At 45.9% G+C, this 19,520-nt stretch overlaps 1 protein-coding gene across 3 annotated transcripts in view; it reads left to right on the forward strand.

Annotated features, from left to right (window-relative positions):
• NKD1 (NKD inhibitor of Wnt signaling pathway 1) overlaps positions 1 to 19,520 on the forward strand; it is a 215,500-nt gene that overhangs the window by 165,374 nt on the left and 30,606 nt on the right. For 2 of the 3 annotated variants that reach the window (XM_086945151.1, XM_086945152.1), the window contains exon 6: positions 18,466 to 18,561. The exons of the other annotated variant lie outside the window; for it this stretch is intronic. In XM_086945151.1, the coding sequence (XP_086801277.1) occupies positions 18,466 to 18,561 (96 nt within the window). The remainder of the gene's footprint in view (positions 1 to 18,465; positions 18,562 to 19,520) is intronic. 3 annotated transcript variants of the gene reach the window in all.

Genomic DNA, 19,520 nt, shown 5'->3' on the forward strand with positions numbered 1-19,520 from the left:
GCAATAAAGACGAGGGAAACATATAAATAAAAGCAATGACACTCATCTCACCAATGAGAAACTCCAAGAAGATTGACATCATATGCCACATGCTGTATTATTCCAAAAGAAAATAAGTTCATCAAACAAATTAGCTGACCGAGCGGTCCGCCTCGGTCCAGCGCGCCTCCCACGTGCTGAGACCCGTCGGCGGCAGTCACCATCAAACCAGTTGCAGCCTGTTCCTACAGGCTCTACTGACTTCGTTCGGCATGCTAAGAAGTTGACAGGCACCACAGTGGCTGACACATTCACCCGACCCCAAAAGAGTTAATGGATGCGACTACAGGGCACGAGTCGGGGTACCACGCGGGTGGACGGCATCCCCCCACTTATTTCCGAGGGTTTTTCAGGGTGGACGCCGTCCACCCTGCTAAATGAAAACCGCGTCCACCATTAAATAAAAAACGGGAGCGCGGCGCGCACAAATTAAATAAAGCATTTCCGGGTGGGCGAGTGGCTGGCTGAATCCAGACGTTACCAAGCACCCCCAGCAGCACTGTAGAGGCACAGCGGGATGGCAACCCTCACACCTCCAGCCCTTGATGAGCTGTTAAGAGGTGCTTGAAGGTGAATGTGAGGGAGGGGCTGCAGGTTCATGAGCAGGAGGCATCCATTCACACGCAAACAGCCCTGAATGCGTCTTGTATCTGCTATTTAGAGGGGGGCTCACACATTCCATTTCTACCCAGGGCCCCAAACATCCTAGACTCGGCCAGATTACACCCCTGATTACACCGAGGCAGCACCCGCTTCTCTTCACCGAGCTTAATTACTGTCACTAATTTGTAAGCAAACCTCGGTTCTTCAAACATGCATAATGTAATCCAATAAAGAAATGGCACAATCGCACCCACACTGACTAACAAAATATGGAGGACAATCAGTTCAATCAGTTCTCTCGGAGTATCTCCTGTAAGTACTGTACATCACAGTGGGGGATGGCATTTTGGACAGAGAGCCTGTCTTCTCGTTGTCTTGTACAGGAGGGGGCGAGAAGCCCAAGATGATACTAGAATACTGCATGCCCACCCCTGTGCCCACCCTGGTGGATCACGCTCCCTCTCCTGTGATGACTTCTGCTCCTGTCCCCCCATGTTGTGGCTCCAGTCCACCCCCGCCTGTGATGGCTCTTTTCCCCCCTGTGGTGGATCCTGTCTCCGCCCTGGGTGGCTTCTGTCCCAGTCCTGGAACGGCCTCTGCAGTGAGGGTGAAGTTCTTGATGGGCTTCTTCTCAAAAGGGCTCAGCTCAAAATTAATATGGAAAGGTGGGCATGTAAGTACGTGAAGGGATGTGTGAATGGCTGGATGAATTAGTGAAAGGGTGAATGGATGAATGAAAGATTGAATAAATGGATAATGAGAGAGGATAGATGGATTGATGAGTGAGGGGAAGGATGGAGAGAAAATGTAAATAGCTGGACGTATGGGTGGAAGGGTAGCTGGATGATTGAAGAGGGGAAAGATGGATGAGGGGAAGGATGAGGGATGGAGGGGAAGGATGGATGGATGAGGGGAAGGATAAATGGATGAGGGGAAGGATGGATGGATGGAGGGGAAGGATGGATGGATGAAGGGCAGATTAAATGGATTGGTGAGGGGAAGGATGGATGAGGGGAAGGATGAAGGATGGATGGATGAGGGGCACGATAAATGGATGGGATGGATGGATGGGTGAGGGGAAGGATGATGGATGAGGATAAGGATGGATGGATGGATGGATGGAGGGGAAGGATGGATGAGGGGCAGGATGGATGGATGGGATGGATGGATGGATGGGTAAGGGGAAGGATGGATGGATGAAGGGCAGGATAAATGGATGGGATGGATGGATGGTGAGGGGAAGGATGATGGATGAGGAGAAGGATGGATGGATGGATGGAGGGGAAGGATGGATGAGGGGCATGATAAATGGATGGGATGGATGGATGGGTAAGGGGAAGGATGGATGGATGAAGGGCAGGATAAATGGATGGGATGGATGGGTGAGGGGAAGGATGGATGAATGAGGGGAAGGATGATGGATGATGGGAAAGGATGGATGATGAGGGGAAGGATGGATGGATGGATGGATGATGAGGGGAAGGATGGATGGCTCATGAGGGGGTGGGTGAAAGGATGGATGATGAGGGGAAGGGTGGGTGGATGGATGATGAGGGGATAGATGGATGGATGGATGATGAGGGGAAGGATGGATGGATGGATGGATGGATGATGAGGGAAAAGGATGGATGGATGGATGGATGATGAGGGGAAGGATGGATGGATGATGAGGGGGAAGGATGGATGGATGGATGGATGGATGGATGATGAGGGAAAAGGATGGATGGATGATGAGGGGAAGGATGGATGGATGGATGGATTATTAGGGAAAAGGATGGATGGATGATGAGGGAAAAGGATGGACGGATGATGAGGGGAAGGATGGCTGGATGATGAGGGGATGGATGGATGATGAGGGGAAGGACAGATGGATGAATGGATGATGGGTGGGTGGGTGAAAGGATGGATGGAGAGTGGGTGAAGGGATGGATGATGGGTGGGTGAAAGGATGGATGGGTGGAGAGTGGGTGAAGGGATGGATGGATGGATAAGTGGGTGGGTGAAAGGATGGATGGATGGAAGATGAGTGGGTGGGTGAAAGGATGGATGGATGGATGATGATGAGTGGGTGGGTGAAAGGATGGATGGATGAGTGGGTGGATGATGGGGGGTAGGTGGATGTGTGAAATGATGGATGGATTGATGGATTGATAAGTGCAAGGGTGAATGAATGGGCATATGAGTGAAAGGGTGGGTGTAAGGATGGATGAGTGAGTGAAAGGGAGGGTAGATGGACAAAAGGATGAATAGATGTGTGAAGGAGTGAAATGATAGATGGATGAGTGAAAGGGGCAATGGATGGATTCATGAGTGGATGAGTAGATGGATGGATGGGTGGGTGGATGGATGGAAGGAAGGCTAAGTGAAAGGGTCGATGGAGAGAGAAAGGGGAGATGGATGGATGACTAAAAGAGTGGATGGGTGGAAGGATTAGTAAGTGAAAGGATGGCTGGATTGGTGAAAGGGTAAATGGCTGAATGGATGAGTGAATGGATGGATGGGATGAAGAGTGGATGGATAAGTGTACAGATGGATAGAGTGAAAGGTTGGATGGATGGATGGATGGATAATTGAGGATGAGTGAAAGGATGGATGAGGGGATGGATGAAGGGATGGATGAGTGAAATGACAGATGGAAGGATACATGATGGATAGGTTTGCAAATGGTTGAATATTTTTAGAAATGGCTGGGCTTACATATATACTATTGCGCGACCTCTGATGTGTCTGTAAAACGTACCTATTGTCCTGAAGTTTTGTCCTGAATTTTGACCTCCTGTCCTGAATTTGTGTCCTGAATTTTGACCCTTTGTCCTGAATTTTTACACTCACCGTCCTGAATTACAATGATATAAGCTGTCTCACATTTTCCATGGCCAGACATCCTGTGGCAATATAACATCTCCCATAATGTCTGAAATAACAGATGTACAGAGTATCAGGCTTTAACTGTAAGTGTGCACCTTGCATTTTTTTTTCTCATGGTCACAGTGTATTATACTTGTTAATAAATGTAAATGTCATGTTCTAGGTAGCGTAATAAATTTTATAGTTTTGATAATCACTATTGTAGTTTCTAGCATGTGCTTTTCTTCGGCTTTTTTCAACACACTAATTCTACTTTTGTTCATGGTCCCATGTTTTAGTATGCCTAACTTACAGCACTTAATGGCTTGACTAATGTAGTTGTACGCCAAACTTCATCCACATTTGGGCTGCTAATTCCTCCATACAGGGACCTTAAGTCACAGGCTTAATTACCAAGCAGCTTCAATTGTTAAATCTTGCAATATATGCAAATGATAGATCTGCCTTACATGCGATGTCACTTCCTAGCGTGATGTCACTTCCTGTCGTGATGTCACTTCCTGCCGTGATGTCACTTCCTGCTGTGATGTCACTTCCTGCCGTGATGTCACTTCCTGTGACCACGCCTACCTTGGAGAGTCCCCCCACTTCTTTTTTAGGTTTCGCTGGGGGGCGGAGCCGTTAGGCTCCTCCTCCAGAGAAATCTAATGAGTACAGTAAGGCACTATGGAACACGCCCCCCGTCCCATTGGCTAGCTCCATAAATGGAGCCTAGCCATTGGACGAGGGGCCTGTCCATCAATGCCGGACCAGACACGGGGGCGTTCCCGAGATTCTTTGGCTTTTGCCGACGTCACGCGACGCCGGGAACGCCCCCGAGTCTGGTCCGGCCCGGCCGTGATTGCTGCTGTCCTGGGCATGTTTTTCCCCGGCACGTTTCCCGCCTCCCTCCCGCCGTTCGTGTTCTCTCCCGCCCCCCCTCCCCCCTCACGCCCCCTGTGTCCTCTCCCGCCCCCTCCCGCCGTCCGTTCCTCTCCCGCCCCCCCCCCGTCCTCGTAGGCCTCCCTCCCGCCGTTCGTGTTCTCTCCCGCCCCCCTCCCCCCTCACGCCCCCTGCCCGGGAGTGAGCCGAAGCTCTGCCTGGGCTCCTGAGCCGCTGGTGGAAACAGCCGCGGAAGAGGCCCCGGCCGGCCGTCGTCAGCTCTCCCCCTCAGCCCGGCGATTGGTCCTCGGCCGCCGGGACTCCCCCGCGTCATTCCTGGGCCGGGCAGAGATTGGCCCGACCTGAGAGGCGTCCCCGCGCGCGCCCGGAGGTATCTGGAGTCCGGCCGTCCCTCAAAGCAAGTCCGGAGAGAAGGAGCAATGTGACCCCCGCAAGGAGCCCCCGCCAGAGTGCCCGGTAAGTCAAATGGGCTAGGGAAGGCTCCGTGTGGCAGGGTGTCACTCCTCTGAGCCTGCAAGGCTCCCTCGATATCCGAAGCCCTGCGAGGCTCCCCCGTGTTGTCCTGAGCCCAGCGCTCGCCTATTTCACTTTCAGTTCCCCTCCCGGTGGCACCGCGGCTCCGTGTCCCTCATCCGCACCGGGTTCTTGGATGCCGCTCAGCTGCCCACCTCCTGCCCCTCGAAGTCCTGGGATGTGTGGCCGCTGACTTTCTTGCACCTCTCCGGACACCTTCAAGCTTCCCTGGGACTTACTGCACCTTGCCAGCAGACCTTTACAACCTTAGGCATTTTATCTTTTTTTTTAATTCATGCAATCTGGGACCTGGAGTTTTTGGCTGGTATAGGACGGGTTCTCATTTAGGTAAGGAGTCATTTATTACTGTATTTACGTTGTTGAGTGGGGAGTAATATTATTTACAGCGCTTAATGTTGCACTTTTTGCCACCAATAGGCGCTGTACATAACAGGTGTTACTATCACCCGTTTGCATGATGGTTGGGGTATCGACCTCGGAAGGATGAAACGGCGAGTTCGCCTTTCCTTGATTCTAACTGCTACAGGTTAATCAGAGAGCGAGTAAAGAGATCACATATTGTACACAAGATACACACCTGAAGTAAAGAGGTTTAACGCAGCCCGTTTGTAGTATGGGAAAATCAACTGGAAACCAAAGTAGAGAGATAAAACTTTGACGGGAGTTTTAGAAACACGTTTCTGAAGCAGACGGTTCTGTGTATGTATGCAGGAGAGAGATGCGTTAATGTAATTTAGCACATTGAACCCGCACAGACATTATGGTAATGCAGGTGTTTTTTGGCAGACATTGGTGTAGGGCCACGCTGTAACAAAGGCTGGGTGGAGGGTTCCAAATGCCAACCTTCCTTGGGGGGGATGTTTTGTGTGCCTTAGGTCACCCCTTGGTGATCCGGGTTCAGAGAGTGCGGCCTGGCTTTGTGCGTGCTGGCCGGGGTGTCGCGTAAATGGCGGCAGGTGCTGGTGGGCTGCCATGGTTGGCTGACCTCCTGAGTCACTGCCAGCCCATTGGCCACACGGAGAGCCATTTATTTCCTCACAAGTGACAGATGTGCTTGGTGCACGCCAGGCCTGCTAGTTGTGACACGCCCCCCGCAGGGGGCAGGGGGCATGGAGGGGCGAATGCCTCTCTTTGTTGAGGTCTTGAAACCGTCCCTCTGCGTGAAAGAGATCGCCACGCTGTGCCCCTGTGCCACCCTCCAAAGTAACCTGGATGGCATGTGCCATTTATGGAGCATGACAGGGGACCACCATGGCAAAGGACGCTGCTGCCATCAGCAAGTGGTCTTTAAAAACGCATTACATATTTTTTCTGGAATTTAATTAAATAGTGGCAGGATTAGCAAACTGTTTCGATGAGTGAGTCGTTAAAGCTTTGGCCCATATTTACTAAGGTACAAACAGGTCTCCTAACTACAAGGTCCCTACAAAAATACAGTAAATGCTAAACCAGCTTCGGCTTAAGTGCACTTTGTAAAACGACTACTATACCCAAGCTCTGTCACACAGTGTGACCTTTAGCACACAACCTTCTTTTTGAACCCAAAGCTACTCTTTTTGTTTCTGAAGGAGGGATTTAATTAAGCTATTTGTATTCCAATAAAACACATTTTAATACATTTATAGTACAGATCCAGTAAAAAAAGGTAGCATTCTTCATATATTTGATTAGGCAGGAACACACCCAAAAAGTTCACACTAGTAGTTTAAACTCACTATTTCTAATCATGCATCTTTACTGCTGTTCATCTGTAAAGCTGTAATCATACATATTTTTTGTATTTTGCTGCTTTCACGCCGAGACTATATTATACATAGGGGCCCATACGTGCTCTTGAATATACATTGCGCCACCTGGTAGCTCTGCGACACGAGCTCAGAGGATACTGCCACTACAGTAGCTCGGAGTGTAGTCTGTAAACAGAAAGGTGGGAATAAAGCAAGTGTCAATTGCAGAATAATTGGTACCACTTGGTACCACTGCACCAGCCACACTACTTCCCTACTGACCGTTCTCCACTTCAGCCCCGTCTAAATTACAATTCCTGCTTGTGACCCTTTTGCCTGCTTGTGCTTGTTTTCCTGACCCTGTTGCCTGCTTGTGCCTCCGTGTGCCCCTGTTGCCTGCTTGTGCCTCCGTGTGCCCCTGTCGCCTGTTTGTGCCTCAGTTTTCGTGCCCCTGTTGCCTGCTTGTGCGCCCCTGTTGCCTGCTTGTGCGCCCCTGTTGCCTGCTTGTGCCTCCGTGTGCCCCTGTTGCCTGCTTGTGCCTCCGTGTGCCCCTGTTGCCTGCTTGTGCCTCCGTGTGCCCCTGTCGCCTGCTTGTGCCTCAGTTTTCGTGCCCCTGTTGCCTGCTTGTGCGCCCCTGTTGCCTGCTTGTGCCTCCGTGTGCCCCTGTTGCCTGCTTGTGCCTCCGTGTGCCCTTGTTGCCTGCTTGTGCCCCTGTTGCCTGCTTGTGCCTCCGTGTGCCCCTGTTGCCTGCTTGTGCCTCCGTGTGCCCCTGTTGCCTGCTTGTGCCTCAGTGTGCCCCTGTTGCCTGCTTGTGCGTCCGTGTGCCCCTGTTGCCTGCTTGTGCCTCAGTGTGCCCCTGTTGCCTGCTTGTGCCATGTGGGTGTGTGTGGAGGGCTCTGTGTGGCTGTGTGTGTGGGGAGGTTTGTGTGGCTGTGTGTGTGGGGAGCTTTATGTGGCTGTGTGTGTGGGGAGCTTTGTGTGGCTGTGTGTGTGGGGAGCTTTGTGCGGCTGTGTGTGTGGGGAGCTTTGTGCGGCTGTGTGTGTGGGGAGCTTTGTGTGGCTGTGTGTGTGGGGGGGGCTCTGTGTGTGTCATTTGCGAGAGATAAAGCTAGTGGCATTGTAAATGACAATGCCATTTATTTATGTTAAAAAATACATAAATAAAAATAATGTCAAGAGCAATGCCAATAGCTCTAACTTTAACAAAGGCGAAACCATTGCATTGTAAATGCTTGTTTAGGACTTGTGCCCTGTGCGACTACTAACATAGCCTAAAACTGTCATTGAGCAGTTCCCCAATGTAACAGGGCAAGCAGACAGCCGCTCAGAAGAGGATCTGTGTTACTGTGCTTGCTGCTGAAGCACATTTTTATAGCATGATTATTAACACCACCTCGTCCTGTTAAGCAGCAGAAATAACACAGCGCTTGAAAGTGAAACCGTAATAGAACTTTACACACAGGTCACCGGTGTGCTTCATCATGTATTCAAGCCAACATACACAAACATGAAGGTCATGTGGCGGGGGCTGCCCCAACTGGGGATTATACATGGACACGTATACAATAACATCATACATATATGCAAACCGTTCGCCGCTGACAGTGTCTGCTCTAACGCTCTCTTAAGCCTAATTTATACATGCAGTACCGCAGTCTGGCTCAGCTGTATGTGTCTCTGGGCTGCTAAGGAACCGCTCGGGTTGGGTCCGGTCACGGAACCACTTTACTTCGGTGCGAGCACAGCAGCTCTGCGTTGCCATGATTGTTAGAAGAGCACTCACTCACTGCAAATTCAAGTCAGCCGCCTACTCCTGGGGTTCGAATCTAGTCACCATTACCGCCAAAATGAACTGATCGCAACTTCCGCCCGCTGACCTCTCACGCTTCAGGCACGTCAACCCGCCTATAGAGTGCGTCTCTCCAGCTGACACTCTCTCATTGAGCACTGTCTCCAGCACTTAATTCGCGCTGTCGGGTGTTATGTGTAACATTGTAGCTGCGCAGCAGCTTAGCCCCCCCCCCTTTAGCCTGCCAGGAGCAGTGCGCACTGCGCGCTGCCACAACTTTCACAGGCAGTATCTGGTTATAGCAGCCTCCGACTTGGCAGATGCACAGGCGCTATGATGCGTGACTTGGCATTTCAGTGCGGTGGTGCGGATCACCACACTGAAATGCGTTAGTCTAACGCCTGTTGCGTGATACTTGACAAGACTGATCATTTCTATGACCCTCATTCAATGGGAGAACCCATGGCAAGGGTGTCATTGCATTTTTTTTATTTCCGAAAAGAAAATCCCACTTTGCGATTTTCTTTTTGAAAATAAAAGAAAGAAACTGAAAGTTGCCAAATAGCTCTGTTTGTTGACAGAACTGTACGGCGCACTTTCAACGCATTGACTAAGCGACTGCAGGTCCTGCCGATATAGGAAATGAACATCTACTTTTTGCACACTATAGCAAAGTTTTCTTGCTGATAAAGACGACTTATGCTGACCTACTGAGGGAGAGCATTGGCAGGATACAAGTCGAAGCTGGTAATTTACATTGTTACATTTGAACAAACTCTCTGGGAAAAATAATACATTTTACATTCTGTTTCTCTCCCTGTCACCGAATCTGAGCATGGAATTGGGCAACTGTTCAAGCACATTGTAGCAAGATATCCATGTTTGCATATGGTATTTATATTTTTTGTGAATTCCAGTGTTTTGTGCCAATATGCAGCTTCATGTGCACCGCTGGCCTAAGAAACACATCGGTGGCATGGAACTGTAACATGATCCCACAGACATGCCATTTGGGAAAGTATGCTTCTGGCCTCCAATTGAAGGGACCAGGCAGGCACTTAGTGTTATTGCACTCAAACCAGGGCTCTGCAAAAGGAGGGTTTGTGGCCTGTCAACATAAATGGCATGGAGGTAATTGTTGGTTACTTTGTGGACTTTGTGGGAAGCCTTTGTGGCAAACAATGCTGAGAGTGATTGCATGCTAGTAGCACTGCAAACTCAACTCGTCAGCCTTAGTGTTTAACTAGATTTCTAAATTGCTATCCACTCTTTATATAAATTCATATGTTTCTGTAAAGCACAGCATGCAGCAACAGCAATTCCAAGGGAGGCTCAAGGGGGATAAAGAGTTCCATTCATCTGCTCAGGTGGAGTCAAGGTCAGCTTCCATCTTCGAATAAAAATCATGTTGTGGTATTAGCCATTCTCCATAGGCTCATCTAAAATAGACTGAGTAAATAGCTTGGTTAGGGGACTACAGGGATCAACTATAGTGTGGGCAGATCTTATAACAGATTTAGCTGTCCGACCAACTGAGCGTGGACAAAGAGCAGCAGGAGAAATGTGACTGAATAATCTAGAGGTGTCGGAAGTCTTGAGCACTGTTGTGTTGCTTGGTCACATGTGGACAGGTTAAAAGTGGACAATTAAGTCCCTCTGAAATTGTGAGATGACTTTTTGGAGTCATGGGTGGGATACAACAGTGCTCTGGAGTGGCAGACCCTGTACATGAAGTGATCTGACTCAAGATTATTTTCTTTCTTGATTGGTGGATGGGAGAGAGCTTTGTTTTGGTCCGCTTCAGGGGTTTGGATGGTTGGAAGCACTTGTTGATCTTAGACATCCTGTGGTGTGTCCCTGGATCTCCTTATGAAGTAAGCACAGAGTATTATATAGAATCTTTCATTGATCAGAAGTCAATGTAACTTCCTCTAGGTGAGTATTATATTGGGGCAGACCCAGAGCTGAATTTTAGTCAAGTAGCATGGCTCTAGACTCTTTGAAAATTAACTTATTCGTTTTGTGGACACCCACCATAAATAGTTTTGGACCAGTCAAATCAGCGGTTGACCACTGTACGTACCAGGATATTTTTATGAGAAGAATTCAGTGAGAGGGTTATGTAAAACCCCATTGTGTCTAAAGTGGATGCCCAGTATTCTTATGTACTACTTTAGTGGTATAGTTTAATCTTGCTTACAGTTAGCCTTTAGCTGTCTATTGTCGAAGATGAATTGTAAACAGTACGAATACTTGCAGTGGGCCTTGGGACAGTCCGCTGCTTAAGATTGGTTGGCTTTCTTGTCAATCTAATTTGCTAACTTTTCATTTCATATCTTTCAACCCTTATCTTTTGTTCCAACACTGGAATGTAGCATTTTTACTTATCTTTTTTGGCTGGATGACTTCTATACTTCCACTGATGGCATTTGCGGTACTATTTTTTCTGTTCCTTTGAGCACTCCGTGCAAGTGTATATGGTTACTTGAGGTTTTCTTCATGTGCTGCTTACCCACTCGAATTCCCATATGTGCTCTGTGCTGCTCCCCTAATCTGTTCCCATCCCATTCATTTGTCTAATATTATTTTTTACCCCCTCAGTTCTTTCATAGCTTCCCCCATCACTGTTCTTGCCACTTTTCAGTGCTTTCGTTAAACTCTTACCCCGGTCCTACCTGATCTACCATTGCTTTCCCCATTTATGCTGCTGCTGCCACTCATTGGCACTTTTTGTTTAAACTCCCACTTGCCTGCACTACAGTTGCTCTTCCCTTCCTGTTTTAAACTTTTTTTAAATATATTCTGCGGCTGGGCCTCTCCGTTCTGAAATAAAAGGCCCTTTGGTACACTTTATGTATTTTCCTAATTTACCATTCCAAGAAGGGTCTCTGCAATCTTGGATCAGTAAACAAAAACAAAAAACAATATGGCTTCCTCATCACGACACGTGTGGTGATGCTCTTCTTCATGACACATACCTGTGCTGGCCTAATGGCAGATGCAGCATCACACTTTTTTTGCCAATGCTGCACAGTATCACAAAATGTATTTTTCCACTATTTTTCTTGATGCAAAACTATACCCGCAAAAACCAATGGCTAAGCAAATAGGTATTCATTGGTGAAGCCAAAAGGCGAGGTCTATTGGTTTTGCCAAGACGTGTTTGTTTTGCCTGCTTTCCATTGTCTGGTTTACTATTTTCACTCTACATACAACCATGTTTATTTAATGTAACATTTAAGTATTCTTTTAATTAGGCGACTGCTGTATTATAATGAGCTAGCTTCAACTTCGGAGTACTTCCTCTGAATTAGGTCTTGGCTGCTTTGAGTTTCCTCTGGAGATTCAGGAGATTCAGAAAGGCTTGGGAGTCGAGCTTTCCATCAGGGACCGAATACCTAGAGCCCTGGTTTGTAAGGAACGCTCACACTGTCCTCTTTGATGCTGCTCTGAGGGTCCATGCGACTTCTAGATGGGGGAAAAGCCTCTTCTCTGTCCTCTTCTCCTCCTGGCTCTCCTAAGCCAATCACGATGCTGCTGTCACCAGCATGACAGCAGCATTGTGAATGGTCTGAGCGGCCTCCTTGGCCGCTCAGCTGGAGCCTAGGAGCCTTAGGACTGTTCTTCACCAGGCTGTGCAACACAGCCTGGTAGAGAAATGCTAAGTGCATGCAACTGTTTGGCCGGCTGGCCCAAGATGGCCGCCCAAATTGTCATGCACGCTTATGGTGATCTGCCCTAACCTTGCCCCTTAGCCCGTACGAAAAAGAAAATGATAATAACGTTATTATAATTGTATTTTTCCATTTCCCACTGCCCTGCAAGCAGTGGGGCGACACTCCTCTGCCATAGCAGAGGAACAGCCAGTGGGAAAACTTTTGGCACATTTATGCTGATTAGTGTTTTCCATGAGTGTAGCCACTCGCCATGCCAGTCCATACCAATAAAAAATAAATATGCTGAGATCTAATGTTGTTGCATATGCTACTGCTGCATATGTTTGGAAACAAACGCATAAGAGACCCATTGCAAACGTAAATACAAAATGTAATTAATGAAGAAATTCAAGTAGAGCTCGGCCTACCAGAGCTGGCATTCAAGTGGGCTACTTTTTAGCTTGACTATGGATGACAGTAGAACAGATCGACAGATGAAGAGGGCTGATCGAAAAGAAGGGAGCGAGAGAAACAGAGGGAGAGAGACAGAGAGTGGAGAAAGAGAGGGTAGGGGAAGTCAGAGGCAAAATACGCTATGCCAGGGCTCGTATATATAGAAAACTCTGCAGTTTGCCTGTTTAGGTTTTGTGGGAATAATTTCCCGTTCGGCATGCCAACTATCTCTGATTATTATTATTATTATTATTATTATTATTATTATTATTATTATTATTATTATTATTATTATTATTATCAATCCTGTCTAGCATCCAAAATGATGTATCTCTAAGAGCAATGGGCTATCAAAATGCTCTTATTAGATCTGCATGCCCCTTCTATATCTGTTTCAAAAAATCCCCATTTTCATTCTTACTCCACAATGTGCTTCTCTCCATCCTGCGTTTCTTTTCCTCTCTTAGGCAGTCTTCTCTCCACATTTATCTGTCTCTTACTTATTTTTTTTACCTTGTGAGTCCTCTCTTTTACTGACCCCAGTTACCTCTCTCCCATTACCACCCTGTCCTCTCTCAGACTGGCTCTCCCACCTCCTCCATACCTTTATCTCACACTCTGGGCCCGCCCCTCTTTTCCTGGCTCTGCCACCTTCGATAAATGCACAGGGCTTTGATTTAAATATTTGTAAAGTGCAGCTGTCGCTCCGAAGGGAGCATCCTGGCGCTACACAGAAGAAACCAGATTGATTGGGTAAGTGTGAGAATGGTCCTGCTATACCAGTGAGGAGCAGAAGGAATTCATGCCTAAAGGTGTGGGACCTTAGAAGGTTTGCTGTGGAGGATCTGAGGGTCCTAGCCGTGACATAATGAGTGAACTTGGCTGCTGGGTATTTAGGTCCAGTGCCCTAAAGGCTCTGAAATTAATCACCAAGATCTTAAATAACAAATTATTTATGGGTAGCCAATGCGGCGTATTAAGAAGTGGCCAATGAATAACGAGACATTTTCAGCACTAGACGGGCCCCTGCATTCTGTACGATCTGTAGCCTTTTTATTACTTGTTTGTTGGGTCCTGCGAAAAGGCTATTGCAGTTACATATTCTACGTCATTTCTTCTATCACACGTAGCATGCACAGTTATCTCTTTGATGTATAATCTGCAGTTTCGTTCTTAAACCCTTGGCACTTACGAAAACAATTACTATTGTCTAAGATCATACAGAGCAGAAAAACAGCATATCCTGGTTGTAAATGGTGCCAATTCAGAGTTCTTGTGAAACAAGGCTGAGAGGGTGGTTTGCCCTCAAGCATATAGCTTGTACTTAGTAAAGACAGACAGCTTCTTGTCCCGAAGTCTTTAAACTTCTCCTTTTTAAGTCAGAATGTAGACACCATCGACTAACATACACCATTGCCATGTTTTCGCACATTTGGTGGCATTTGGGGTTCCTGAATTAAAGGGCATTTCCACCCTTCGGTGACATTCATGTCATATAGGGGGTAGGATTAACTGGCCTCAGCCTTCTTTTAAGCAATCGGAGAAACTAATTGTTCATGCTGTGATGGGAGCTTTCATGTGGTACAAACTCGAGGTGAACAGTCGCTTCTTTTCAATCATTGCTTCATTTCTTACTCAAGAAGAAGGTGAGCCCATAAAATAGCCTGATGTTCTGTCAAAAGGAGTATGTCATGTCCTACTGCCTTATTTCTGTGAGAAGAAAGTTTGAGAGTATGAGTGGTGCATGTAACTTAAGAATGCATTTATCAATTAACTTCTAAATGGTGGGACAGATCCACTAGTGCGAAGTCTGACATTTGGATGAGACTGCTGCTCTTTTTTATGTAAAGAGGGATGTGACCTCATTGAACACTTTCTGCACACATTGTGTGGTGGAGGCAGGACGGTTGGCATATGTAGGAACTTCTAATAGTCACCTATGAGTTGCTTCAGTAGAATATCAACCCAACTGTTAAAAGAACAGACCCCATTCAACTACAAGACGTGAACCAGGATTAGTGTGAATTTTACAGAGCTCAGTGGAAACTTGTAGCTGAGTAGGGACTAGATATCCTGTGAGTGTGGTATTTGGACATAGTTGGAAAGAGGTTTGGAACTGAGCTTTGGGGCTAGTGAATTGAATTTTGATGCCACATTTAGGTGGGGTGGGGTGGGGTGGGGAAGGTCCTTTTTAGGTCTAGCCTACCAGACAGTATTTAGATGTCTGTAGGCAAAAGCCGATTGTAAACCATACCAAAATTTTTAAGTGGGCCTAGAGCCCGCCCAGTATTTACTAGTGGTTATCTTTACTGTCACTCTAATTTGTTTGCTTCTTGCTCTTGTGTTTGTCCCTTCCTTGCAATATATCACTTTAATTGGATAACGTGTGTCCTACCACTGCTCACATTTAGGGAACTACTTCCTTCTTTTTTGTTAAGCACTTCATGAGAGCACTTGTGTTTTCTTACGCTCTCACTCGAGTGCTGCTAACTCCCCTGCAATACCTGGCCTGAGCTGCTTCCCCTTCACCCGTTCCTTACTCGCAACTCCATTGTTCCCCAGTCCCTTGCAGCCCATGAAATACATCAATTGAATATTACTTTTTTGAGGGGGTCAGCAGCTGTCATTTGCTGTCAGGTCCTATAAGCACTTTGGCACATCTGCCCTCTTAGATCCATAAATACAAAAAAGAAAGAAAATGGAACCGATCATTTAGTATGCACACACTTGCGTGGTGAGGTGGGCACATGCATACCTCATAACACATGTGCATGCCTATAGAATGAGTCAGCTGGCAACAGCACAACTCGAGGCAACTTTTTGTTCTCTTTTTTTCTGCCAAATTTGAACAATGTCGGCACAAAGCATTGGCGTAGCCGATAGGTCAACAAGGCAACACCTATTGGCTTTGACAATGCTTGTTGTAGAGATGTGCTGATAGTCTTGTGTATAGTAGGAACAGGGTCATGGGCATTATTCTTTAGAGTAAAGGCGGGGATTGCATTATTAAAGGCGACATGGAATTGTAACCATGAAGGATATCTGTGAATATTTCAAGTCATGCTAAAAGGAGTGAAGAAGATTAGAGGACAGGAAGTAGGGCACCATTTATTTATTTAGCTGTTTTATATCGCGCTCAAATACTACCAGAGTGTCCTGGCGCGTAAGAAGAAACAAGCATGTGGCCAGAGGGAGAGAAGAGAACAGAAATTAATAAGCCATTCTGAAAAGATATGTTTTAAGTGCCTTTTTAAATATCACAAAATTTTCAGTTAATCTCAGGGAGAGAGGGAGGATATTCCAAGTCCTGGCCGCGGTGACAGCAAGTGATTGGCCTCCCACCATGACAAGTCAAGCATTAGTGTGTGGTTGTGGTTATGTTGTCCCTTCTCTTGATGATGTTTTAGAAAAGAATGAGGAGAAATCCTCTCAAACCTTTCCAAATGGGCCAATGTTTTTCCTTAAGGAAGGATATGATTATGGGCAGTTTTGAATGGTCCCTTCTGTCTTTGTTTGTATGACAAGGTTTTGTTGGAGGAAAATAACTTGTTGTTTAAATGGAAGAGTGAAAGACAGGGCTTGAGGAAGTCACTGTAAACTAATCACTGAAACCTAGATTTTCTTCAATCGTACAAGCAATGCAAGTCATCGTGTAGACTAATACCACACCGACCACCTGTGAGTGGACCAGTTGGCCTTTTTTAAACTTGAAATGATTTTCATGGAGCGGCATGTTCTCGGAGTGATTGTTTATACTTTCTGTATGTCTCTCATAGTCACAGGCCTGTTTATTTCCTTTTCTGCTGATGAGCCTCTAGTGAGGCATGAAGGTGACCGCTGTGGGTAAGTGATTTCTTTACATAGCATTGACACTCCTACAGGATCCCGAGTGCAGTGTGTAGTGATGATAGGAGACATGATATTTCATCGCACTCCACACAGTATATATTTTTCCTCACTTATGTCTTTTACTGTCTTGTGGTAGGTGTGGAATTAGTTTACATGATCACTTGCATTGATTGTCTAGCTCTATATTGTGTTTTTATGCTTGCAGGTTAAGACAAAGGTGGATAGGTAGGTCCTGTAGAAGGCTCCTACAGCTTATGAAGGGTAATAGAAGGATAGAAACATGTTGACCACGCTTTTACACTAGGGTTAACAATTGGTAATACCATCACACATTACAATCTGCACATCTGTACATATAGCTTATGACATGCAAATTCTTCTTGAGTATTTGGGGTAAAAAAGCATACCAGTACACAAGGAGTTAAATTTGTATGCGAGGTAAAGTCACCCTGAAGGGTGCTTGTAACTATTAAGGAAGTTGTTTCCCAGGTGTAAATTGATTGTAAATACAATATGTGAGGCAGTGAACAATGCTTGTCTCATGACAGTTTGGCTGTATTGTAGGTATACAATGGAATCTGACTATTGCACTGTAGTAATACATGTGTGATGTTGGTGGCTCGCGAATCATATACTGGTCATGAACAATTATGTTTCATAGATTACTAGTGAGAAAAAAAATACAATTTTAAGAAACAGAAAAATATAATTTAAAAAACGCATTAATTCACTGGAAAATGCACGTTTATGGACGTGTCTTTTCATCTATAAATGAAACTAAAAACCACTGAAATTGGCCAGTAGATATTATCAGCTCCACTGGAAACTTAAGCCACTTTCAAATTGTATTTTTCATTTTATATTAAGAATTAGAACGCCCATATTCAATATTACTGTTACCTCAAGAGGAAAAATCACAGCTTTTTAATAGAGATCGTAGTGTGCCTGGTAAATAAAACCCACTACCGCCGGACATTAGAACAGCCGCAGCAAGCAGAGGAGACTAATTTATGTTTTATTATTATTTTTTCCATTGCGCTGAAAAGTCTGAGAAAAAATCACCACTAACACAGCCCCCCTCCCCTCCCCCTCCCCCCACCATGGAAGCTGGAAGGCCCTTGCCAGTTGGTGGGTGCAGGTTAAAAGCGGAACTCTGCAGAAGTAAAGCCCGCATTTGTTCCATTTTAGTTCTTGGCGCGCCATCAAGGTTAGACCTTGGTACACGGAGCATGACTAACGCAGGGAAGGGTGCCATGTTATTAACCAAGCAGGGCACATCCTCATATAAACATCTCGTGCTAGGCAGTGTGGGACGGGAAACTATTAATATGTGGCGGGGGCCCAAAAACTGAGGAGGTTTCCTTGTTCGGCGACTTAGAGGTTTCTAGACGCGCTCCTGCTGGAGCCCCGGAGGACGGAAAATGCCTTTTTTTAAGGCCCTGGATAAAAGAATGTGAAACGCGTGTGTGTCTAGAGAGACCGCCTAGATGTGAGGTGAATGCGATTTGGCTTTCAGAGCTGCTGGGAATGTTTGTGCAATCGGAGGCTGTGTTTCCACAGGAGTGAGGGGCACTTGGCATCTTTTAGCAGGGCTTGTTACAACTGAGCGAAGGCTTCCTTTGAACTCGGTAGGGGAGAAAGCGGGGAACTGTTTACTGCTGTAGGGAATTGGTTTCAAGTCGAGGGATCAACCAGGTATTTTGAGCTATCTGGAGCCAAATCTATTTGAAGCTGTTTATTTTCCCTGTGTACAGTGGCTTTAATTTGAATGGCACTGTAACTTTCTTGTTGGGCTTGTTGTGACTGCCGGCCTCAGGGTGCCTGGGCCTTGAAAGGAAATCTGAGGGTACCATTCAGCTGGCTGGGCTGATTGAGTGAGAGTCTGTTTTCTGTTTCCATCATTTGAGGCTCGCGCCCCTTTGTCCGTACACTCCATAGTGGGTGCTTGGTGGGAAGGAATGTCCTTTCACAGGGCGCATTCAGCTCTTAAGTAAATCCCAATGAATCTACGATTCTAAGGAAGAATATTTTTGTGGGTAACCGTTGCTCTTTGCCTGTCTCCTAGGAATTGGAATGTGATGTGTCTGTAGAGGAAGATAACAGGCAAGAGTGGACCTTCACACTGTATGACTTCGATAACAATGGAAGAGTTACCCGAGAGGTAAGCAAAGCGTAGCCTGCCATTAATTATTCTCCCAAAAACTTTTAGATGCTTGTTATGTTGGTGTTTCCAAATTTTATAGTAGTTCAGTGTCACATATCTTACTCATCCCACTTTTATTACATTTAAAATTGTGCCATTTGTATGGCCATTAAACACCTTTGCCATGAGCTCTGTACTTTGAATTTGGGCAGCCAATAAAATAAAATATTCAGTTTTAATTCGGTTCTGGAAGCTTGATCATCTACTTATTTTAGGGTCTACCTTGGAAAATATCTGTCATGGCTGACATATTTTACACTTATTTTCATCAAGACTTCCCATATGAAAGTAGTTGCTGAACATCAATGTAGGTTCTATGTGAGGTATGCCTGTTGTTAACCTTTTGCGATTGGTGATCGAAAATGTTCATCAGTACAGTTTATATATTTGCCGTCGAAGACCTTTGATTAAGGAAAAACAAAACATAAGATTGTGTGGTAACTGATGTGACACGGAAGGAAATCTACACTTTTGGTATTTTTAAACTTTTTGTAGCAAACTACTTCTGTAGAATTTGATGTGACAACTTGGACCTTGCATCATAATTGATTAGGATAAATTTACTGGACAGATCACCGGACCGGATTTGTTAACTTTTGGATTCTCGAAAAACCTCATGAAAGGACCAAAAAGACTTATCAGCTCAATTCTGACAGCATCTTGAGAGTAGATGTTCTCCCATCCTCTCCATTTTAAAATTCGGACTTGTTGTTGGTTATCTGTTAAGAACCAAACATTGATATATTTTTTATATACCACTTTTATTCAAAGAGCTTAACCTGGAGTCCAACTGCCGAAAAAACTCCATGGTCACCCAAAAAGAATAATTACATTTTACCTCAGCTCATAACATGTTGGAGAAATGCGAGAGAGCTGAACTGAAATATTCTTTCAAATGTGTGTTTATGGAGGTGTAA

This window comes from Lissotriton vulgaris, chromosome 12 (assembly GCF_964263255.1).
Source record: "Lissotriton vulgaris chromosome 12, aLisVul1.2, whole genome shotgun sequence".
NCBI lineage: Eukaryota > Metazoa > Chordata > Amphibia > Caudata > Salamandridae > Lissotriton > Lissotriton vulgaris.